Raw genomic sequence first — 23,378 nt, forward strand, 5'->3', positions numbered from 1 at the left:
ATGGCTTGAAGGAATCCTTGACAATGCACGACGCGATATGGACGGAAGCTCAAAACTAATGTTCGAGACGTCAGAGCTACAGTGGGGCCGGAGCCTCTGCTCTGGCGAATCAACCGAGCGTCGTTTGTCCGAGGTTCACAGGCGCAACAATGCCCCGCCATGAATCAATCGCCTTCGATTGCGCACTGAATTGGCGGGGATTTCATCCTGGTGATGCACTTCATTGCACTCTACTTTACCTAGATATCTTGCCTCAAATCCTATTGTTTGAGCTCATTCTCGCTTGGCCTTCTCAGAGTAGAGGTTGGCGCTCTTGGAACTTCGCATTTTCAGAGGCAGAAGCCCCTTCTCAGCTCGTCACACAAGCCTCAGCCCCGACCTTGACCAGCGTTCTTCAAGATGGCCGGCAGATTCGAGCCCAAGGTGCCAGTCACCCTTGCCCCTCCCAAGGATGACCCGATCACCCTGGAGGAGCTTGCCGCGGCAAACGGTAAGTCTGGCGAGTTTAGTCGGTCTCATCGGCGACAATTTCCAAGCCATGGTGCTACGCCAGACTCATCATCTCATCGCGGACTAACGCATGTCGCAGGAGTTGATGGTGGAAAGTGCTACGTCGCCATCAAGGTTCATTACATTCACGACGCATTGCGATGTTTCCTTCTATGTTTCCTTCTGACATGACGCAGGGCAAAGTCTACGACGTGACCGGAAACAAGGCCTACCAGCAGGGGGGTTCTTACAATGGCAAGTACCCGCCTCTTCACTTGGCGATCCGGTCTTCTGCTCTTTCCCTCTTGACGGTGCCTCATTCTGACGATTGTCACTTTCAGTCTTCGCCGGAAAGGATGCTTCTCGCGCCCTGGGGAAGACTTCGACCAAGGCTGAGGATGTCAGGCCCGAGTGGCACGACCTGGACGACAAGGAGAAGTCGACGCTAGATGACTGGAACACGTACTTTTCGAAGCGCTACAACGTTGTGGGCTATGTTGTTGGAGCAACTAACAAGGAGTGATAGAGAATCCTGGCCGTCTGTCATGCAGAATGTGTGGTGTGATGTGAGTAGCAGCACGCTCATATTAAATAGATGAAACTCTATTGCGAACTCTGCCACCACATCGTTGTGCGCGCCAAATCACCGTATCATGAACCCTGGCTGGGTTGCAGGACCCCGTCTGGGCCGTTTGAACCTGCATCGACTACGTAACTCGGCAGCTGCTTACCGTTTAGAGCGCGGTATGGAGTTTGCGGCAGTCCATCCCGACAACTTCTGGAGATGCACGCAGCCATCGGGTTGGTATCAGCATCCCTCCAAGTGAGCACATCTTTGCACAAGCTCCGGGCCAATATACTGAATCTTCATGCAGGCTGGCCCTTATTGGGCTCGCAGCAGTCAAACAGTTGTTTGATGGCAACGGTCTGCAGAAGATGCGCTGTCAATACAGTTCAATATTCTACATTCTGCTTCAGGGAAGACTAGGACAGTGTGCGCTTGTTTGTGCAAAACTATGTCGAACACCGTTTCGAAAAGAGTCAACTACTGCATCGTTGTTCCATCCTCGATATCAAGTAGCTGTGCAACCGGGATTCTGCATGGTCATGTTGCACAGCGGGCCAACGTGCGGCGCTCAATCGGGGAATCTGATACTCGTCAACATTGTGTTCACGCTTCGATTGACACCCTGACCGAGTGTGAGGCCGATGCTACGACATGGCTGTGACTGGCATATTCCAGACTTGTGCTTGAGGACGTGGCTCGGTGGTTACGATAAAGCCGGACTGGCCATGGTGCATTGGGTGACGTCGCCGAAGAAGGGGACACATGTCACGGAGTCCTCAAAAGGCGATGTACTAGAATTCACTTGATGGTATCCTCCACATCCTACACGCAACAGAGGCATATCTCACAGCATTTCCCGACCGTCGGACCAAAACTCTCACAGCCGCTCTACCACCGACAACTCGGTCAACCATGTTCACTACGTCTGGGGCTCGGCCAAACTTGACGTTCGATGTAGCGTCTCATATGCAACGAGAGCAAAGTAACAATCAGCCCCCTTCTGAAGGCAGTCTCAACTCAACTTCACCCTACTGGCCGCTGATTGAGGCGTTGGTGTTACCACAATTTCGAATTTCCCACATAATTACCCAAGTGGCATACCTCCAGCGTCTCTGACGGTGTAGACAGCCTACCAACAGGCTCATGTCTGCTCCTCTATTTCCGGGATTCGGATGAGTCGGTGGCGGGAGTATTCGCGTCTCTCACGGGGCGCCCAGGACAGAAGGCATTTCTCACACGGCACACCTTGCCGCCACGAGTGTCGAAGAACCTTGACGCTGAAGCACTGGTGGTGGGGGTCGTTGCGGGCGAAGTGGCAGTATGACTTGAGCTTCACGATGGAGTGGCTACAGGTAAATAGGAACTCTTCCCAATCGCACATCGTAGCTTGCCAGTATAGTGGACTTATTCCCTACATTCATGGAGTGTCAGCTGGTGAAATGTTTTGGAAGGATGAAGTTCAGAAGGATTACGCCTCCCTCTTGCAGCTCAACTTACTTCGTCTTAGGATCGTCAGGACTCGCCCGAGTCTGCGATAGTTGCTGTGTTCGGAAGAATAGAATCTTGTGGATTTTTACTGGGACCTGGAATCGATGGGGTAGAGGTCCAAATTGCCCGTCATTGCGTGAGGCCCCTGTGGCTCCTTTTATCGCCACATATCCCAACCCCGCCGTGCGAGATCGTTGACTTCTCTCCGTCCTGTGAACTGCGTTCGAGCCACAGAGTACCATATCTTCGCCGCGGATTTCGAAGTACAGTGTGCGATCAGACCTGGTAAAATTTGCATAGACCTCGTTGGATGTTCGCCTCTGTCGGTTCCCACCGCACGCATATCTCTTCAAGGCCCGCAGAAAGCGTGTCTGTCCGAATTTAACAACGCACTTGACCTCGGGTGTTGACACATCACATCTTCCAAGACGGACTGCAAAGGCCTGATGTGTTTTGCTGCGTCTGCCAGGCCTAGAAACCTCGATCTGGCACCAGTAACGGACGGGTGACTGGGGAGACTTGATATCTTTACCCGCGAAGTACGGTGAAACAGGGGCTTGAGATTGTCAACATGATATTCTGGGTCACACCAGACGAGATTACCACGTACAATGTAAAGGAGGTCAATTCGAAAGACTGTGGCGCCGCGGTCCTGCTGCAGCTCTCGATGTTCAGGACTGGAACCATGCTCGATCAACCAAATAACACATCACAGCAAGTCCCTGAGTCTCGATCAATGCATCAATGTACTGACGAGGCCAAGACAACGGCCGTTTGCTTATATGTATCGAGTCTTAGGGGAGCCAGGGACCATCGCACATGGGGTTAGAGCGAGCAGCCTCTTGCAATGGATCTATGTTTACAAGCGTTATCGTCATGAGATCAACGCCAGTTTTTGGGCCGGATAGCGACTGTTCAAGACATCATCCATCACATCCTAGCTCGTTTTACCTTGACAGGCAGACATGAGTAGAAGGTGGCTGCGTTTTCCGCCCATCACCAGGCCATTGTTGAAGCACGAGGTTCGCCAGGCAGGTCAGAACAGGAAAATATGGAGCTAATCAAACCAAGCGTTTGCATAACTTGCTGCTCTGGGACCCTGGTGAAGTCGTTCAAGAGGCAACAGACATTTCGAAAAGGAAGACTGCTAGCGTAGAGATAAGACGCAGGGGGAAACAACACATTCGCGGACGAAGCGGTCCGCTGACACCGTGAGCATAGAAGCCAGGAGAAACGCCAGCCAGGACCCAGGCAGGGGATAGTAAAGGCTTGAGAAGGATGGCACAGAGCAAGGAATTTGATTTGATCTTTACGTCGCACTCGCGTTTAGGAAGATCCCTGTGCCTCACCAAAATCGGGAAGAGATGATCAACCCATGTGCACATGCAAAGTGCCGTGTGCGTGGTCGACTGCGCTCTGCAAAAGATAGGTCTTCACGGAGACTGCTCCTCATGCGACATGTCCTGGGAAATGATTAGCGACCAAAGAGCCTGGCGTGGGCTTGATGAAGAGCACGATGACAGTCTTGTATTGCTTGCGCGGACTTCTTCCTTTAAATGGGTTGATTGTGACTAGTTGGCGAACAAACAAACACAGTTTGTCGAGTTATCCTGCAGAAGTATCTGCCAGACAAGATCATGGCCTTCAAGTTGCACTGTGAGGCACAGAGACAGCAGCAAGTGGGACGACGTCGTACAAGGCCACATGGCTCGGTAGCTATAGAAGACTGGCCAGCGAGTGACCTCCAGAGGTGAGTACACAGTCGGGAGAAGAAGCCGCTGAGAACGAAATTGGTCAAACAAGAACAGTCTAGACGCACTGCGATGTGGATGTGAGCCTCTGACAGACTACATCAGTGACTTGAGGCGCCGTCATTGAGACTTGGTGCTGAACCTGAGGAGGGGCTCGGAGGACAGCTCGCAGCTTCGCCGTGGGTATTACAAGAGGTCCACCGCATGCCATGACATCAGGTGCCCGTCTTAGCCGTCTCAGGTCGCGCAGGAGGGGTGTGGAAGAAGGGTGAACACGCGTGACTGCAATTTCTTGTTCTCGCCCAGTTTCGTTGAGCGGACACCAAGGGCGCGGACAGGAGACGACGGTTCGCACCGCGGCTCATCCACCCACTCTGTTTGCCTTCTTCAGCCAGGATCCACAGTGGCTGCCTAAACCCATTTCGTCTCTCTGATTGGCTCCTCCATTGAACAGATGCCTCACCGAGAGTTCAGACTTCCTGCGAAACCAGCTCGGGAGTCCTGGACAAGCAAGAGCTGCATTTGAATGCCCAGGGCGGACTAGCGAGGGAAGGCAACCGCTCCTCACCAAAAGCCATTGTGGTTGCCTCATAATTCCTTGTTGGACGGCGATACGATTGGGGGGTTCGATCACAGGAAGTTGTCACCCGCCTGGACCCCCCCTCTTTGCCAAACACCACCACACCTCGAGGTTGCATCTGCCCGAGCGAATCCTGCCCACTCTCGCACCATGAGGTGATGGACCGAGACTGTTCGCACTTGCATTTGCACTTTCCGTTTCAACTTGCATGCCCACGCGGTATTGTTATGTGGTCGGGTACACTTGCTTCACATCATCATCACTGCGCCGATGTCGTCGGGAGGGAGACGCCTCATTTCACCATTTCATCCATCAACGTACCGATCTATCTACGTGGGGATGCTCTTCCTCTTTACATTTCAATCCCAGACTCTGATCCAAAGAGGCAGACAGAGGCTTGACGGTTCCTCCTGGCTGTTCTGCCTGTCCCATTCGCCTCACGACTGATGAGCCTCCTTGCTCCCTATTCCTGCGCCTCACCTCGATAATCCCTCTGTCCTCCCTCCCCACCCCAGCTTCGCTTTCAGACGGCCCGTTCTTTCACTTGCTCTCACCGAGCCACTCCGTCAGTTCAGAGCCTCCAGAGCACGTCCTTGGACCAACCTCGCTCAAAGCTTTGCTTCTTGCCTATGCTCGCACCATGTCATCAATGTGATTCTGTTTGCGGCAGCATTCACAACTAGATCCGACACCCCAAGGCGCGCCGCGCCTCGAAAGTGACTTCGCCAGTCTCGCCACTCCCGTCACAAAGTCAGCCTTCAACGTTGCCTTGCCGCCCCACCCCCCACTGTCACTGATAATCGCTGTCCCTGGAAATCATGTCGAAGGCCTCGGGGTCCTATGCCACCCATGACCGTGACAGTCTCCCAGTACGCCCCATCCCCTTCTGCGTCGCATAACAAGACCATGAAATCCTGACAACTCTTCTTAGTCCTTCATTGGGGCTCAGCCCCGGGATCTCTTCCCCTCCCCATCGCAACTTGGTCCACCGTACCGCCTGACTAGGGTAGTGGGGATGGATTCCTCGCGTCCGCAGCCCTTTCATCTGCCTGGCCAGGATGTTCTCACCGACGTTAACCTTACGCCAGGTGGCGGCGACGCCCCTCTTCGTGGCATTCCGAAGCCTTGGAATATCTTGAAGTTTTATGATGCCACCGCCGATGACAGTCCTTGGGTGCCCCTAGGCATCATCGTCCCTGATCACCGGGCCGGCCAAGGGCAACATCAGAACAGCCCCACGGCGTTGCGTGATGCCTTTGCTCCCCGATACTCAGAATGGCGCAGTCCGGGCCCGTCCGAATGTGATACCCTGCCTCCAGGACAGCTTCCATCCGACTCGGGTTATGAGAGCCGCCGGACCAAGCAGAGTATCGCCAACGCCTCCGTCTTTGGAGATGTCGACCGGGGCCATGAGACCCAGAGTTTGACTGGGCGTATGGATGGTTTTGATCCCTTCGCGGGCATGTCGTCGACGCCATCGTACACGGGCAATTCCGCCAACAACCATGCGTACATGACCGAGACCTGTGGCCTGTCAACACTGCGCACTCGAGGGACTGCCCATAGCACAGTGATCATATGCCCTGACTGTGGAAGCCATCTGAAGACAAAGTCGGAACTGAAGTAATTGTGACCCTCTCCCCAACCACGGGCATTGTCCGTTCGTCACTGACATCGTCGCTAGCAAACACAAGCAGAGGCATAGCAAGCCTCACAAGTGCGATGTCTCCGGTTGCTCTCGCGAGGAAGGCTTTAGTACAATCAATGATCTGGATCGTCATAAACGAAGCGTTCATCGTGACACGGATACTGGCGGGCCCAGATATCGTTGCCATTTGGCGCCGTGCCACAACAAGAAAAAGATCTGGCCAAGGGCAGACAACTTCAGATCTCACCTCAGACGCCTTCATGGTGTTCGCGCAGTCGATGATGACCTCGCTCAATATTTAATTCCGTAGGTTGCTACGTTTATTTCTTTTATTCACTGTCACTTACACTCTTACTCAATCAGGTCTCAACAACAAGATGTCGGAAGCCTTACGGAAGGCATGGATGCGTCCGATTCAACGATTGAAAGCTTCCGCTTCACACCCTACGACCAGGAAATGCCGCCATCCATGTGGGCAAATCATCAGTCTCAAGACTTGGAGATGACGCACCTCGTCGTGGATAGCACCGGCCCCCGAACAGAGTTGGACATCTCTGTTGCAAGTCCAGCCAGCCACGGCTTTTCTGGTCTGGGAGAGCCAAACACAGGACATGCGGTTCGTGAATTGCCATTGGGCATTATGCAGGGCGGAAATCCTCAACAAAGAGGAATGAATTGCCGAAAGCACCTAAACTTGACCCAGTGTGGAATGGACTCGAACTCGAACACTTCTGATGCTACCACTCCGCCAGAGACGACACTTGCTCCCCATCCTCTGATGGGGGGCAATCTTCGGAATCCGAGCATGGAGATTGAACAGAACCCAACAGCTGACAGAAGTGATCAAGTCAACCCTTCAGATACGTCTGCTTCCGAGGCAGATGCCGATTCTTCGTCTGAAGACTTGCATGAGCAGGAGAATCTCATGCGTCGCAACGATCACTCGGAGGTCTCACATGACCCAAAAGCCATAAGTGCAGGTAGTCTTGTTGAGGTGATTAAGACGCCTCCATTCCTGTCGCAAGGTATCGACACCGGCGGAGCTCACAATATTTCACCAACATCTACTCAAGACATCACTATGACTGATCAGCAAATCAATGAGTTCCTCCAAGCTGTACCTGAAGCCTTGTTGGAGAAGTTTTTGAGGGAGAGGCACAACCCATTTCGCATTGAACCAATAAAGGCACGCACAACGGTGCAAGCCAATGCGCAGCATCCATGCCCTGGTTGTCACAAGAGCTTCCAAAGAAGATGTGATCTCAAGTAAGCAGACCCAAACACATACGACTCATGTATTGAGTATTGATTTGGTTTTAGGAAGCACATAAAAAGACATGACAAGCCCTACGGCTGTACATTTCTGAATTGTGACAAGAGCTTCGGAAGCAAGAACGATTGGAAACGGCACGAAACCAGTCAACATACTCAGCTTGAGGTTTGGAAATGTAACGAGCGAGCCTCAAAAGGGGTGGGAACCATATGCGGCAAGGTATTCCCTCGCCGCGAAGACTTTAAGGTACATCTGCAGGGCACACACAACTTTCGAGATGTGAGCGCTTTGGAGGCGGAACTGCACAGCTGTCGCATTGGCCGAGATTGTGGTTTACGATATTGGTGTGGCTTCTGTGAGAAGATCATGGAGATAAGCCACCCTGCAATGCAACCTTCGACAAAGCGGTTCGACCACATTGACGACCACTTTTGCGGCCGAAACACGGATAAGAGGAGCATATCGGATTGGAAACACCTGGAAACCGAGCTCTCGGCATCTGGCTCTACTCCGAGCTCTGACAAGATGGAGACACCGAAGTCTTCACCTGAACATCAGGCCACTGCCCGGGTATCTCCATCGAAGAATGGCCGTCTCGTGTCTGATTCCACCCTGCCTGGCAAGAGAAAGTTAGACGATGACAGTGAGTGCCCAGAGTCAAGACGACCAAGGGGACGATTGGCGACGATGTGGACTTGCGTAGGTTAACATCGAACCCCTCCAATGCGAATATCTACTAATTTCATCTAGTGCAATTGCACCATGCAGTCCAGTTTCAGGTTCAACCGGGCTTGCGTGTCGTGTTCGCATTCTCGATGTGTCGACTGCCCAGTAGAGACGTAGAGCAAACGGCGAAAATCACAAATATGGCTGGGTGATCCAGAAACCAACCATAAGCATCGGCAAAATCACCACGCACCTGCTGCCGAATGTAGTGATTTGGAAGCATGGTGATATGTCATGTGCTGTTTGGGTACAACGAGTCGAGACGTCAGCCTCTCAATGTTTCTTGGCTCACGGCCAGCTTGTTGTTCGCTGCACTTGCATGTGACCACTTGGTGTCTCGCTCAGATGTTCCGTTCCTTGCTCGCATGGCTCAAGGGCAAGATAGGGGGCAGTCAGGTGCTCAGCCGCGTCCTGTTTCAGCGTTGTGAAGAATTCGATAGGCGCTTGATGCTTGTGGTAATCCGGATTTGTACCTTACTTTGCAACTTTTGGCATCTCCAAGATCTGGTGATGTTAGGGGCGCAAGGGCATAATCTAGGTTGCGGATGGATGAGCAGATGCTCATGAGCGGCACAGACCTAGGGTTTCGGAGATGCGCGACAATCCATATGGATGGGTATTGGGGGCCATAAGACGAGCAGGGGGAGAGGGCAGGGGTCAGCAGGGGAAAGAGCGCTGTGGCATATACCAAATAAACAGAGGAAAATGGTCTTATCGCGGCGCAAGGTGCTCACGGCTGCAGATGGTGACGAGGACAGGCATCTGGGAGTGGACTGGAAATGAATGGTGCCATCGACCGGGGAAAACAGGCCTCCCGGACAGCCACCTAGAGCGATCTTGCCCGAGCCGACGAGCTGGATGCCCATCTAGTAGGGCTCTTCCCTAGGCATTGTTTGCTGGCTGATGGTTGTTTGCACAGAAATGGACGTTTCGGATGAGACGTCGAGTTCACGAGCAGATGACGGAAGATCCAGTCTCCTACGTTAGATCGCGATGGAACCGTATCAATATTGGGACCGCGATGTGCTTCGCCACGAGGAGCAGAAAGTCTGCCTCCACGTGGGGAGAATCTGCCTCCCATGGCGGTAGAGAGGAGGGAGGCTGAAGGCTGACTTTGGCGTCATCTGGGGGCTGCGCATCGGCGTCCCATGGGATCGGAGGCCGCTTCCACCTCCCGACGGGAATTTTTGGCCAAGGAAGAAAATAGACGCCGGGGAGACGCCTCATGTCTCGGATGAAGTTGGGCCTGACCTCGAAGGATCTTGAACTCGAAGACGGGGGCGTAGTGTTGTGGCAGGAGGTCCCAGGCGCTCCTCTTCTGGGTTGGTAGTGTAAGTAGGCCCACAGGATGGACAGCACCAACACCCACCTCAAGGTACAGAGCTGTCTTGCTGGAGTGGCTGGGTTTGGAGGTGGAGAGCCAGCGGACCTCCCCAAACAGCCACCCTACGTGACACACTGAGGTGAAGGGGGATTCGAATGAGGGTGTCAAGAATTCGATGTGGTTACTCACTCCGAATTGCAGACCGGTCTCACTCACCAACGACCAGGGGGGGCGGGGGGGCAATGATTATCATGAGCACGCGCCTCGCATCCGGCCCAACCACAGAGCGTATGGAATTACATGGGAGGGGGTCCAGGGTTTGGGCCAGCGAGTTGCGTCAAGTGCATTTTCCTAATTAGGCCTTCGGTCATGAAATTTGGCAATATGCCAAGCAGTGCTGAACGATAGTGAATGGCAGGACAGCGAAGAAGGGGGGGGGGGGGATGTGACAGGGGTGCGGAGAGGTGGGGAGGTGCCCAAGACTCTCTGTACGCATATACAGGTGGGTAACAAGTGCTGTGAATACCTATCTCAAAGATAGTAGGTATGCTGGTTGCAGAAAGTCCAGTGGACGCCCAGGTCACCCCAAGCGAATCTTCAGGGCACCCCGCCCCCCATGATGCCTACCTACCTTATTGCACACTGGACATGGGGCGAGATACACAGCCGGCGACTCGAGGAGCCCCATGCAGCAGCCCAGTAGCATGGCACGATGGTCTGATGCACCTCGAGAGCGCGCGCGGTGGGGCTCCTCATGTCCCGTCGACGTCCATTCGGGCCCGATACGTCGCCTTTCCCTCCCGTCCTCCAAGGACCTTTGTACGACGGCCAAGTCTTGCACATGGGGCAGATACGCATCGAATCATCTCTGCAGGTATTGCCAACAGCTGCACCCAGGATCCTCCCATGTTCCGATGACTTGGGCCTTACGTTAGGGGCTCGCAGGTTTCGACCGATACCGATGAACGATGAACGATGTGGGTCAGTCCCAGCCAACAGGCGCCAACCGACACACTCTCTAAGTTAGGTAGGTATCTAGGCAGGCAGGTACCCTAGGTACCTTAAGGCAGGTAGGCAACGAGTCTGCCTGCCTTCGCCTGCCTCTCACCTCTAGGCTTGGACGCCTTAACGGCGTGCGGATCGCCTTTGGCGATTTATCTACTTCACCGCCATGGGCCAAACGACATCGGATCTTCGATCTACGGGCAGAGTGCTTCTTTTCCGCCATGTCCTTTTCCTTTTTCTCTGCGTTCTGCCTCATGATGGCAGGCGTTCCCGTGCTGTTCCGTCACAGGGGACGACGGCCAAGGCCTCCCGAGGTGCAGCCCAAGGTGCTGGCGCCATGTCTTGCTCCATGGGCGCTTCATCCTCCCGCATGTCTCCATGCTATGCCATGCCGTTCAGCCCCAGCGTCTGGGTAAGGTAGGTGGACCAGCTGGGAGGCGACCTGGACTGAACGAGGTAGGGATCGACTGAATGGAAAACATGCCAGAGAGGACCGGCCACCGAAGAAGTCACATCGACAAACCCCAGCTCATCCTTGACCACTCCCCCCCTCCTTGCCTGGACGACCAACCGTACCCCCCCTCCTCCTCGTCCTCCCTCCTCCTGCAGAGAGGCCTGGGCCGCGCCCCGTGGCTCGGATTTACCTGTCCATGCCGTCAGTATGCCAATTCGGGACCTGCCGCATCATGTCCAGGGGGCAGCATGCCAGGCCTCATCCCCTTCAGACCCTGGCCGCTACCGAGTCGGCGAGGGCTCGAGAGCCAAGTATGTACTTACTTGTACGATGCGACACGTCCATCCATCCCGTCCAGGCCGACTTCTGGACCACTCCACTCCACCAGCGCCTCGAGCGTGCAGTGAGCCCTGGAGTGTACCTTGACTTGAGATTGAGGCTCTGCTCTCTCGTGCCCATGCTTGTTCTGGGGGCAGATGCTGCCCCCTCTGGCTCCCTCTGCTGTGCCCGTCCCTTCCTCTGCCGAGCGTCTTCTTAGTACTAATACGAAAGGGCAGACACTGTCGCGCAAAGTGCCATCCGTGACCCTCCTGTTCCGTCTATCGACAAACTATAACACTCCTCTTGATACCCTCATCCCTCTTCGTCATCGGCAACCCACCTGCTTCTCTCCGCCGAGCCTGGTTGATGCTGTTTCACTCGCATCATAGCACGGGATAGCTGCCACCTACCTCTCCCGCGCAACATCCCTCAACATCTGGTTCTCTCGACACTCTGCAGCCTCTTCCTCGCTGTGTTACTTTCCACGCAGCACCTGTTTCAGTGCTCTCCCGTTGTTGGACGACCCAGACAACATGACATACCACATATTCCATCTCGATAGGCGACTCACGCAGGGCCCCTTTTACCCCGAACACCAGGATTACGGTCAGAATCAGGCCTCTCATACCGAGGATGCCCTGAACTTTGATATGCCACCACCAATCGATCCGAATCTTGAGCAAGGCCTGACAGCTCATCTGGGAACCGTGTCATGGCCAGGTGTACACACCCATCAGCTCAAGCAATACATGGTCGGACCGTCAACCTCTCTCTTTGCCCTCGGCCAGTTCCAGGCCAACTACGCGTATTCCCAGCATGATGTGAATCCACTTCCACCCGTCTCCCAGGGCCGCCATGGCTCTCCCTTTTCCCAGCACCACTCGTCTTCTTGCAGCGACTCCCTGAGTCCACCTACCGAAATCGATGTTCTGCCCTCCACGCCCCCGGACATGTCAGCGACATCTCCATTCTCGCAGGCCATCAAATTCCAACCGTCTTGGGATGCGCAACAGTCGCGCCTGTACACCTTAAGAGGAATCGTCCCGACGCAAGAGAATCCCTATGTCAGCCTACTGGAAGTCAACCCCTCCCAGGATATCTTTGAGAACGAAAAGGCCCCTGAATACGATGGCTCCATGGCTCTTAGCTTCAGTAGCGCCGGGTCGCAATCAGAAATGGAAGTGCAAGTCAAGGACGAGATTTTTGTTGCGCATTCCCATTCGCAGCCTACCTACCCCGACCCCGACTACGAGGAGCGCGATCAGTCCGAGCTCGAGGCAGAGGAGATGATAATGAAACACGAGGACGAGGACAAGGAGTGGACACCCCATCCTTCCAGGAAACGGACACGCAGTGACGCAAACAAGGCTCAGTATGTCGCCACGCGACCTGCGCGGAAGCGCTCCAAGGTGCATGCTCTACCACGTGCAGTTCCGTCAAAGTCGAGCCACGAGGCGCCTCATTCCACGAAGCATGTATTGTCGTGCGAGGCTTGCGCCCAGGGGCCGTTCCGAGACGAGGCGGCGTTGCAGAAGCATATGAAAGGCAAACATATCCGCCCCTTCGTCTGCATTTTCAATTTTGCTGGCTGTTCATCGAGCTTTCCCAGTAAAAATGAGTGGAAGCGTCACGTTGTCACACAGCATCTAGCCTTGAGCTTTTGGCACTGCAAACAAGACGCATGCGAGAGCTGCACCAACCCGGCCTCCGCTTCTCAGCAGGGTTCCCCTGCTACCGATACCCCTTCGCCGCTGCCTCGTGGTGCCATCTTTAACCGCAAAGACCTCTACACCCAGCATGTGCGCCGCATGCATGTCCCCCCTCCCATCGCCAAGGCTCTGCGCCTGAGAAAACCGACACCTGAGTGGGACGATCGTCTGCGCGAGATGCAGACTGAAGCAGAGCGACGACGATGCGAACTTCCAACACACATGCAGTGCCCCGCATCCGGCTGCGACATGGTGTTCTCAGGGGCGAATGCCTGGGACGAGCGCATGGAGCACGTCGCCAAGCACCTTGAGAAGGCTTCTGAAGGCCGTGAGCCGATGCTCTCATTCGGGGGTGATGGGGATCCTACCCTCACCAATTGGGCGGCGAGTCCCGGGGTCGGCGTCGTGCGCAAGACGGACACTGGTGAGTGGGAGCTGATGCACCCCCTCCGGGGGCAGCCAGCCTCTGCCGGCGGTATTGCGAAGAGAGGCGCGAAGGGCCACTCATCATCCAGTCCACAAGCAGCCAGGTATGAGGAGGAGTCGGCGGAGGATGTTGATGCCGACGGCGAAGAAGACTGATGACACACGAATTGTACCTTGACGGCCTTTGTCTTGCGCGTTTACCGGTCACGATTATATGGTTTATGGGCCTTTTGGGGGCCAGTATGATATACCTAATGCTTTCGGAGGCTGCTATGTGAGGAGGGTCTGTCTCTATTTCTCTCTCTCATGTTTTTATGGTTGGGCGGTCTGCTTTTGCTGTTTTCTCTTCTTTCTGTTCTTTCTCCTCATATACGCTACTGTGTTTCCTTCAAGAGAATACAAAGTGTCACAGAGACATGTTTAGACCAGGCATGTCCGTTACATTTCCCAGTGTCAATCATCATTAAGAGAATTCTTCTGAAACTGGCCACACAACCTGTCTCGGTGCACTGGCCACGCGCCAGTTGCCGGCCTGGGCAGCTGGTCCCCTCGTCTGAGCCACGAATCGAGCCGACGAGATTAGCAACACTCTCCGTGCCTGCCCACGAGCGCCATGGAGCTAGAGGAAAGAAATGTTCGGCGATTGTTAAGTGTGAATCGTGATGATCAGCGTCATTGGTGGCTTCCCAGGACGACGTGGGGTGCCCGGCGTCATGGAGGGGCGTTGGTCAGTGGCGCTGTCTGATGTGCTGGAGGGCGCCGAAATTAGGGCTAGAGGATTGGAGCGTGGGAGCGGGGGGGTTCGGATGGCGGAAGACGGCGATGCAAAATCCCCAGGGGACAGGGGAGAACCCTTCTGGAAGAGCAAGAGGAGCGAAAGGAGGGGGGTGGGGGGTGTATGTTGCTGGGCCAAGAAAGAGGGTGGTCATCCATGGAGCGTGGTCTTTTTGGGCGCCTTATCATAGTTTGGTTGACCGGTGACTGCAGGTTTCTCTTTTGGGTGATAGGAGGCTGAACTATTTGTCTTGGTAGTTCCCCTACCGGGGCCTGGGGCTGAGACGGAGGTCCGGACCCGGGGCTCCTGGTCGGCGCCTGTGGGGCCGGTTCGGGTCTCCACTGGAGTGACCGGTGATCATCACCTCCCTTACTCCATCGACGACCCTGGGTATGTTAGGCGAAAGCCTTCTCGGCGTACCGCCTTCTCGATCTATTTGTGTGAAGTTGTGAGATTGTGTTATTTCTGGGCCTGAGTGAGGCAGGTGAAGGTTGGACGGCTTCCGCAGCCACATGCGGTGAGAGCCTGAGAAGGGCAGGGAGCGTCTGATTTCGGGTAACACAACGTCGGCAGGGACGCGCATCAACAGGGAAGGTATGACAGCAACGTCGCAGTCATCTTGAAGGCGTTCCCTGAACGGGAATAGGAGGGGGCTTGAAGGACAGTATCACAGTACTATCTCACAGGAAGGTCATCAGACCTCAATGTGCATTGCGCCAATCCATTCAGCACGAGCTGCGCTTCATGGCTGGAGTGGAGTCATTCCGCTCCGGGATCTTTCTTCACCATTGCTAGCTGCTGTCTGCCTACTGAGGTTGAACGAAGGGGTCGCCAGCCTGACGTGATAATCTTCGCTACGTGGGGATTCGGTGAAGCAAGCAGGAAGCTCGTGGGCTGTACAGTCCGACACAATCATGTCGCATGATAGGACGTCAATCAAGTCGTCATTCAAATAGCAGCATGGGACATCGTTCTCGGCTCAGTTCCGACAAACCTTCTGCTTTAGCAAGCCAGATTTCACGAAGGCGCACCTCCCGAGGCAGAAGCCATGCCAAGACCTGGCGAAAAGCAGACAAGGGAGCTTTCGGGATGGAGAGTCACGTGGCACAGCCGGCACAAAAGCTGGGGACCGCCCCACCAGTAGTTGCGATGTCGAAGGTGCCAAGCAAGGAACGACCCTGAAAGTTCTTGCTTCGCACCTGGCTCCAGTGCTCGACTCCAGCGCGTCCTGGCAGCAAGCGAGCTAAAAACAGAGCTCGAGCTACCTGTACCCTGCCGCAGCTGAGCCACACTGATGATGGCACGGCGCCCCTCCCTCTTCCTGGACCCATTCCTCCTCCCCACTCCCGCAACCAGCGATACGAGTGAGCAACGACCATCGCCATGGTAGGTTCGCTGCCAGACAAGATGGCGCGCCGTCGCTACTCTCAAGAAGCCAGGCTTGGCCTGATGGTGCATCTCACTCACCTCGCTACGGCAAATCCAAACACAACGGCACGACATCTTGCAAAAACAGCAGCAACATCACCACTGGCATCCATAATTGCTACGTCATAAGAACCCCGGACCTTCCCTGCGGCAGGTACCTACTTTACCCTACCACGCCAGGTACCACTCATCATCCCAGCTTCGCCCCAGCTCCAGCAGTCAGCAAACCGCCGGCCAACGCTTGAAGGGCGCCTCGCTCGACACGAGTCGATTTCCACCCTTCTCCTCCCCTCTCTGCAGCCACCATTGTCCATCTCAATCATCTCCTCACACAAGGTACCTTACCCGACATTCGACCGCCGCCATCATGGAATCCTTCGCAACCCTCAAGCGTCGCACCACCGACCTGCTACAATCCATCCCCCAGAACCTCCCGTCCATGACTCTGCCGAATGCCACCTCTACTCATGCGCCCGCCACCCAGAAGCCCAAGGGCCCTGCCCCTATGAAGGGCACTTGGGAGAAGATCGATATCCCGCCGCTGCCGCTGTCCTCCCACTCCATCAATGTCGTCAATGGCACGGCATACATCTTTGGCGGCGACACCCAGCCCGGCCACCCCGCTACCAACGACATGCATGTCGTGACCCTGCCCTACAACAGCGCTGGCGCCGATTACTATACTATCAAGGCTGCACCTCCCAAGGCGTACACTCCGCCCCCCGAGTCGCCTGCCGAGCCGGAGACGGTCGCCGAGGCAATAGCCCCGGCCGTTGAGCCGCTGGCTGCCGCAGAGCAAGCCGAGGATGCCCCCAGCAGTGCCAAGGGCAAAGAAAAGGACCTCGACGATGTGCCTCTCCCATCCCCCACGACGGGAGCGGACCCCTCCTTCGACGATGACGATGAGGAGGAGGAGGAGGAGGAGCAGGATGAAGTGACTCCCACCACAAGCGCTTCGGCCAAGGGCAAGCAGCCCGAGGAGCCGTTGCCCCCAAGCGCCTCACTACCGCTTGTCCCCGGCCCTCGCGCCGGCCACGCTACGGCGACGCTCGGTCATCGTATTTTCCTCTTCGGCGGCCGCAACCCCTCCACTTCCCAGCCGCTCAACGAACACGGTCGTGTTTGGGTCTTTGACACTCGCACACATGCCTGGACATTCCTCGACCCTGTGCCTCCTGCGCCGGGTGTGACGCTGACACCAACCCCGGCCCCGCGTCACGGCCATGCTGCGACCGCCACCGATCGCCCCCGCGATTTCGCTTCACGGGCTCCAAAGCGCAACCAGACTTGGATGGCCTGGGCGCAGGGCGACTCGGCCGAGGTCGGCACTCCTCAGGCTCCCATCGTAGGCAACGTCGCCCTGCATGCAACTGATGATGATTACGACGGCTTTGGTACCTTCTTTGTCCACGGCGGCATCGTTGCGCCGTCATCTATTGCCTCTCCCGACGCTGCCAGCAGCGAGGAAAAGCGTGCATGCGATCTATGGGCCTTTGACGTTCGCTCCCGTATCTGGATTGAGCTTCCTGCCGCACCTGGCCCTGCTCGCGCCGGGGCAGCCATGTGCGTCAGCAAGAGCCGCCTCTTCCGCTTCGGCGGCCATGACGGCTCTGGCCCGATCGGCGGCCAGCTCGACTTTGTGCATCTGGAGGTCGAGATGTTTGACGATGGCAACTCACGTGGTGAAGTCTGCGTCCGCGCTCGCGGCGGCTGGCAGAGCATCGTCGCCGGTGCATCCGGTGGCGAGACGGAAATTCCTCTAGTTGCTGCCCAGGAATGGCCTGCGCCTCGAGGTTTTGCCGGTTTGGAGACCGTCACGAGCGGTGCGGGTCGCGAGTACCTCTTGCTCGTGGGTGGCGAGGCTGCTGACGGCGTTGCGGAACGTGGCCGCGAAGGAACCACAACGTCTTTCTTCAACGACGTGTGGGCATTCCAGGTGCCGCCTCTAGGTATGACGGCCGCGAGCGTGCGGGACGCCATGTGGCAGGCTCTAGGTAAACCCACAGGCGAGGGCAAATGGAACAGACTGCAGATGGGTCCATATGATGACGACAACGACGATGGTGAGCCGCTTCCGCGAGGCTACATTGCCACGGCGGCGATGGGCGAGCTGGAAGAGTCGGGCATCTTGGTCTGGGGCGGCGTTGGGTCTGGCAAGAGGCATATGTCCGACGGATGGATTTTGCGTTTGGGCGAGTGAGTGCGAGACATGCTTGACCCGAGGTTCGGCCCTTGCAGGTGAGGTGAATCAAAGGTTGGAAAAAAAAAAAAGATATCAAGGACGACAAGTAGCGAGCAATTTGCGGGACAAAAATTTGAATACAAAAAAGGATTCTAAACGCATTGCATTTTCCACGCAGTTCTCGTCTCGACCTAGGTTATGTACAATTCCTAAAAACCGGGACCCTTCCGCTCCCCCGCCAGTTGTCGCACGTTCCGATCCATCAACCTACACGGCTGCGTCTCACCAAATGCTGGCGCGCCTTTCTCCTACAGATCACTCCTCGTGGTCTCGATGCCCCAGGGCTCGCTCGTCAGGTTCGTGGGGCCGGCGCTGTTCTCGCACGTCTGGCGGCCCGAGTTGATGGGGCCGGGCTTGGGGACCTTGGCGTGGTCGACGGTGGCCTCGCCGTTGACGATGGAGACGCTGGCGCGGAGGGCATCGATGAGCTGCCGGGTCGTCTCGGGGGTCAGGTCCTCGTAGTAGTCGTCGTTGATCTGGACCATGGGCGCGTTGACGCAGGCGCCGAGGCACTCGACCTCGAGGTAGGAGAAGAGGCCGTCGGCCGTCGTCTCGCCCTGCTTGATGCCGAGGTGCTCCTCGATCGTCTTGACGATGGCGTCGGAGCCGCAGCCGCCGAGCTGGCAGGGGGTCTAGAGGAGGGGAGAGAACGCATGTCAGTTTTTCGTCGTAGGATGGAGGGGGAAACGAGAGGAAACATCTCCAGGCATGGAAGGGGAAGGAGAAGAAGCATCTTCGGACGTGGAACGGGGCTCGGAGATAGCGCGCTGGCTGTTGTGGGAGACAGGTCGAGGACAAGCAAGACGTACCGTTGTGCAGGCCTGGATGAAGAATTTGCCGACGGGCGTGCGGTTGTACATGGTGTAGAAGGAGGCGACTTCGTAGACGCGCATCGGGGGCATCTCGAGGATGCGGGCCACCTCGTTCATGACGCTGATCGAGGTGAATCCGTGCTGACGCTGGCCAAGGTCGAGGACGGGCATGACGGCGGCCTTCTTGTACTGGGGAGGGTAGCGCTTGAGGAGCTCGGCGATGACGGCCTCATTCTGCGGGGTGAACTTGAAGGGAATCTCGACATTGTTGTCGGCCGTGTTGCGGTGCTGTGGGCGAACGACGGGTCAGCGCGGCTTTCGCGGGAAGGGGGGGAGGGGGGACACGTTGGCAGCGGCCGAGGCGCGGGAGGACTTGATAGCATGGTGCACACCTAGGCGATGAACCATTGACGAAGCACCCTGACCTGTCGCTCCCGTGCCGTGGCATGTCGTGGCGAGGATGGATCTAGGAGCCAGACGTACCACTTGAAGGGTGCTGCTCGGGCGGACCGTCGACGTGCTGATGGCGCGAATCTGTGGCCTCGCGATGCGGCATGTTGACCGGGCGGCCGTTCTGAAGAGGAAGGGGGTGAGTTTCGACGCCATGGCTGTGGTTGTGGTGCTCAATGGCAATTGGTGGAGGGGGGATTCGTTGAAGCTGTCGCCGTCACTGAACAGACTGGACGTTCAAAGTCGTCAGAAAGCTGCTTGGAATATGGACCTGTTTGATTGGACCGATCGGCTAACCCAGTGGAAATGTTATGCAACAGATTAGTGCAGGGTCGCGATATGCATTATTTAGTGCAACTCTTGGATTACATAACGTCATGGACTTTTAGTCCCAGACGAACTCGCAGAGATGGAAATCAACAGGAATTGCCGAGAAGTCAGCAGAGATCGTATAAGTAATAGGGGTTCAAAGTTAATTGTATTAGTTAAAATAGTAGAAGACGAAAAGGAATATCTAGTGACCCTTCAGTACTACATACCCTCGTTAAATGAATACCCCCGTTGCATTACACTTCCTATCCCGTTCTCCTAAGTGACCATCTTCCACCAGGCCGCCCACGGCCTTAACCTATATAATACTACCTATATTTTTTTTTTTATATATGCAATACCCTATTTATATCTATTCAATCACCTAGAGGGTGATAGCTTTAGTTCTCTAGTTATACGGTCTTCTAAATATATCCTAAGTAAAAAGAAAGAAGAGAAGCTAGTATTAGCAACTATTATTAGGCGTCGAATCCTATTAATTAAACTATAACCCTTATAGACCCCTAAGGGAACTAGGTCGATGATAGAGGATAATAGCTATAATTATAATATAAAATAGCTTAAATAAAAAGAAGAAAGTATAGATATAGGATTAATTATAGAGAGAAGACCGATCGTAATAATAGGTTATATAGTAGTCTCTAGTAGCTAAGATAAGGCCGATAATAGCTATCTACTAAAGAACTACTAAATTAAGAAATTAGTCGTAGAAGACGTTCTAATAGTAATGAAGAATTAGTTATAATAATAGGCTAAGTCGTCGAAAATAGTCGTATTATAGAATTAGACGTTATATTATAAGAAGTAAGCTATCGTAGTAAAGAATCTATAGTAATAAAGAATTAATTATAATAATAGACCGACTTATCGTAGAAATAGTTATATAAGTAGAACTAAATATAGTATTATAGGAAATGAATTATAGTAATAAAGAATTAGTTATAATAATAGACTAAGCTATTAGAAAAGTAATTATATTATAGAGACGATTATAGAGTTATAGAGTATAAAATGATCGAGATAAGTAATTAATTATAGTAATTAACTAAGCCGATATCGCTAGGTTAGTTATAGAGGGCTAATAGGTTATAAGGATAGGGTTAAGCTTAAGCCTAAGCCTCTAAGTTACTATCTAAGGATAGGATTATATATAATAATAGAAATATATTAAGTCTAGGTACTAACTCTAGCTTATCCTCCTAGTTATTATAGCTATCCTATTAATAATGTAGGCTAAGCTCTATAAGTAGTTATTCTAGTTAAGTGATCTATCTTATTATAGGGTTAGCTATAACTCTTTAAGCCTCGCCTCGGATTATATAGAATAAAACCCTATTACCTTCGTAGGCTAGTAAGGGATCCTCTATATATATAGTTAAATAGTTACTATAGATACTATTAAGTAAATAGTATAGTCCGGATATAGCCCTCTTAAGGTCCTATAGGTTTAATCGTATAAGGATATTAGCGGTAATATATAAGGTTAATATTATATATATAGGGATATCTAGTCCTATTAATAATAGGATAAGTATAAATACCTAAGAGTATAGTACCTTTATAATATTATCTAGCTATTCTATTATATTATCGGGTAAGAATTAGTAAAGCTCCTTAATTACTAAGATTTCCTAATAGTTATTACGCTAGACTTACGCTAGGATATCTAATATAGCTTATCTAGTTAGGGGAATAAGGTTATTAAGACTAGCTAGGTTAGCTAATTACTTAAACCTTAGAAGTAGACCTATAAAGTCTAAGCCGGTATAATAGGGAATAATTATAATTAGGTCGTATAGCTAAGTAAGTTAATCTCCTAATAGGAAGTTAAGTACTTATAGTATTCTATCTAAGTATAACTCCTCTTTTAGAGCTTAAGATATACTTCTTATTAAGCTACGATATTATCCCCTAAAATAGATTATATTACTTAAGTCGATATTAAGTCGATTAATAGGGATTCCTTAATTAAATGCTTCTAGTAATCCTCTATACGTCTTTATAAGAGCTATTTATATTAGAAGCTAGGTTATTAATCTTATTTATATATCTATAACGTTTATTAGATCTCTTACTTAAAGGGAATCGATTAATAGTTTATATAGGTTACTAGCTATAGGTCTATATATAATAGAGGCTATTAAAATAGAAGTAGTAAATAAAGTATTAATAATATATTAATAAGGTCGTAATAGTTTAAGGATTTCTATATATAGGGTTAAGAAGATTACTATATATTAAGTACTTATACCTTAAATATTTAATAGAGTATTAGGCTAGATATCTAAATTAAGATAGCGAAATTAAATATTATCTAGCTATCCTAGATATATAATCTCTAGATATATAATCTCCTTTATTATAATATCCTACCCCTTTAAGTAGTAAGGGAATCTTAGAGTTTATATTACTAGTATTAGTCCTATATCCCGGACCTCGTCTTTATTAATAGTAAAGGCCGGAGGAGCCTAGGTATTAAGGATATAGGAGCTAAGTATTAAGGATAGTAGAATAGGTATCTAATTATCCTCGTTTAGGTTTAGCTAATAATATAGCTCTAGGATACGTCCTTAATTAAATTATTTAGCTTCTACGTTTAGTACTCTATAGGTAAAGTAAGATCGATCCTCTATATATCTAGTATATATAAACTTATAAAGGTATATAAATAGAGCTATACTATAAAGTTCGTATAGCTTAAAGAAGTATAGGTAATAGGCTAGGAATATAATTAGGGAAACGGTTAATACTTTATAGTTAATAGTAAGGCGGCTATTAGAGGGGTTATAAGTTAGTAATTCTACTTTATATTTTAGGTCTAAAAGAATATAGGCCTAGGTTAATATACTAGAGATAGCTAGGTTAAATAGGATAAGGTCTATCTTTATATTATCTAATCCCTATATTAGGAGGCTAATTATCTCTATTAGGATCTCTAATACTCTTAAGTAGGGGATCCTAAAGTCGAAAGACCCCTAGGGCTAGATATTAGCGGCTCGGTTATAGGTATATAAGCCTAGATAGTTTCTTAGAGATCGTTCTCTATTATTAATATCTCTATCCTCTATAAGTAATTAAAATAGTAGGTAAGAGCGTACTCGGTTTATATTATCGGTTAGGTATTATAATTATTATCTAAATAAAATAGATCCGCGGATATTAATATTATTAATTAAAACCTTTTTAATAAAGGATAGGCTTTTAAATATTAATAATCGGTAATATAATAACTTTATACGAGAACTAAAATTAGCTTTATCCGATTTAAATATAGTTCCTCGGTAATTATCCTTTAAATTAGGAGCGTTCTAGGGTACCGTTTACGAATATTTTCCTTTATAGTAGAATAAGCGTCTAGTCTTACTATCCTATCTATAATAAAAGCTATCGTCTATGGATACTATAATAATATTACTATCTAGTCTCGGGTTCTACGATTTAGGCTTTAGGGCTAATATATTAGAGTAATAGGCTAGCTAGGAGACGATTACCTATCCGGATCCGTCCTAAGTATAATATAGTCTAATTATAGTTTATCTAGGCTAGCTAGGTTAGTATAAGCGAACCTATCTATTAAGG

At 52.0% G+C, this 23,378-nt stretch overlaps 7 protein-coding genes across 7 annotated transcripts; 4 read left to right on the forward strand and 3 right to left on the reverse strand.

The window, feature by feature from the left end:
- The first annotated feature begins 193 nt into the window (after nt 1-193).
- VDAG_08642 (progesterone binding protein) lies at nt 194-1,100 on the forward strand. The gene is made up of 4 exons (XM_009652951.1): nt 194-490; nt 590-624; nt 687-744; nt 831-1,100. Exons 1-4 carry the CDS (start codon nt 400-402, stop codon nt 1,010-1,012), a joined length of 366 nt encoding a protein of 121 aa, XP_009651246.1. The 5' UTR covers nt 194-399; the 3' UTR covers nt 1,013-1,100.
- A 1,361-nt stretch (nt 1,101-2,461) lies between these two features.
- Nucleotides 2,462-3,232, reverse strand: VDAG_08643 (uncharacterized protein; the record flags this gene model as incomplete). The annotated part of the gene is made up of 4 exons (XM_009652952.1): nt 2,462-2,468; nt 2,555-2,640; nt 2,785-2,890; nt 3,156-3,232. The coding sequence occupies 4 exons, from the start codon at nt 3,230-3,232 to the stop codon at nt 2,462-2,464; spliced, it is 276 nt and encodes a 91-aa protein (XP_009651247.1).
- A 2,462-nt stretch (nt 3,233-5,694) lies between these two features.
- VDAG_08644 (C2H2 type zinc finger domain-containing protein) lies at nt 5,695-9,005 on the forward strand (the record flags this gene model as incomplete). The annotated part of the gene is made up of 6 exons (XM_009652953.1): nt 5,695-5,745; nt 5,808-6,499; nt 6,561-6,830; nt 6,888-7,790; nt 7,845-8,496; nt 8,548-9,005. 6 exons carry the CDS (start codon nt 5,695-5,697, stop codon nt 8,638-8,640), a joined length of 2,661 nt encoding a protein of 886 aa, XP_009651248.1. The 3' UTR covers nt 8,641-9,005.
- Nucleotides 9,006-11,233: 2,228 nt separating this feature from the next.
- On the reverse strand, nt 11,234-11,765 carry VDAG_08645 (uncharacterized protein; the record flags this gene model as incomplete). Its single annotated transcript, XM_009652954.1, has 2 exons — nt 11,234-11,496; nt 11,630-11,765. 2 exons carry the CDS (start codon nt 11,763-11,765, stop codon nt 11,234-11,236), a joined length of 399 nt encoding a protein of 132 aa, XP_009651249.1.
- Nucleotides 11,766-12,160: 395 nt separating this feature from the next.
- On the forward strand, nt 12,161-13,918 carry VDAG_08646 (uncharacterized protein; the record flags this gene model as incomplete). The annotated part of the gene is made up of 1 exon (XM_009652955.1): nt 12,161-13,918. One exon carries the CDS (start codon nt 12,161-12,163, stop codon nt 13,916-13,918), a length of 1,758 nt encoding a protein of 585 aa, XP_009651250.1.
- A 1,961-nt stretch (nt 13,919-15,879) lies between these two features.
- VDAG_08647 (uncharacterized protein) lies at nt 15,880-18,165 on the forward strand (the record flags this gene model as incomplete). The annotated part of the gene is made up of 1 exon (XM_009652956.1): nt 15,880-18,165. Exon 1 carries the CDS (start codon nt 16,333-16,335, stop codon nt 18,163-18,165), a length of 1,833 nt encoding a protein of 610 aa, XP_009651251.1. The 5' UTR covers nt 15,880-16,332.
- Nucleotides 18,166-18,455: 290 nt separating this feature from the next.
- VDAG_08648 (NADH-ubiquinone oxidoreductase 24 kDa subunit) lies at nt 18,456-19,625 on the reverse strand (the record flags this gene model as incomplete). The annotated part of the gene is made up of 3 exons (XM_009652957.1): nt 18,456-18,839; nt 19,017-19,307; nt 19,503-19,625. The coding sequence occupies 3 exons, from the start codon at nt 19,623-19,625 to the stop codon at nt 18,456-18,458; spliced, it is 798 nt and encodes a 265-aa protein (XP_009651252.1).
- Between the last annotated feature and the right edge of the window lie 3,753 nt (nt 19,626-23,378).

This window comes from Verticillium dahliae, genomic scaffold, assembly GCF_000150675.1.
Source record: "Verticillium dahliae VdLs.17 supercont1.21 genomic scaffold, whole genome shotgun sequence".
NCBI classification, from domain to species: domain Eukaryota; kingdom Fungi; phylum Ascomycota; class Sordariomycetes; order Glomerellales; family Plectosphaerellaceae; genus Verticillium; species Verticillium dahliae.

Coding starts and splice junctions, on each gene's coding strand:
- VDAG_08642 (XM_009652951.1), top strand. CDS start 400: ATGGCCGGCAGATTCGAGCCCAAGGTGCCAGTCACCCTTGCCCCTCCC. Junction 625..686: donor AGTGCTACGTCGCCATCAAG/GTTCATTACATT, acceptor GACATGACGCAG/GGCAAAGTCTACGACGTGAC. Junction 745..830: donor GCAGGGGGGTTCTTACAATG/GCAAGTACCCGC, acceptor TGTCACTTTCAG/TCTTCGCCGGAAAGGATGCT.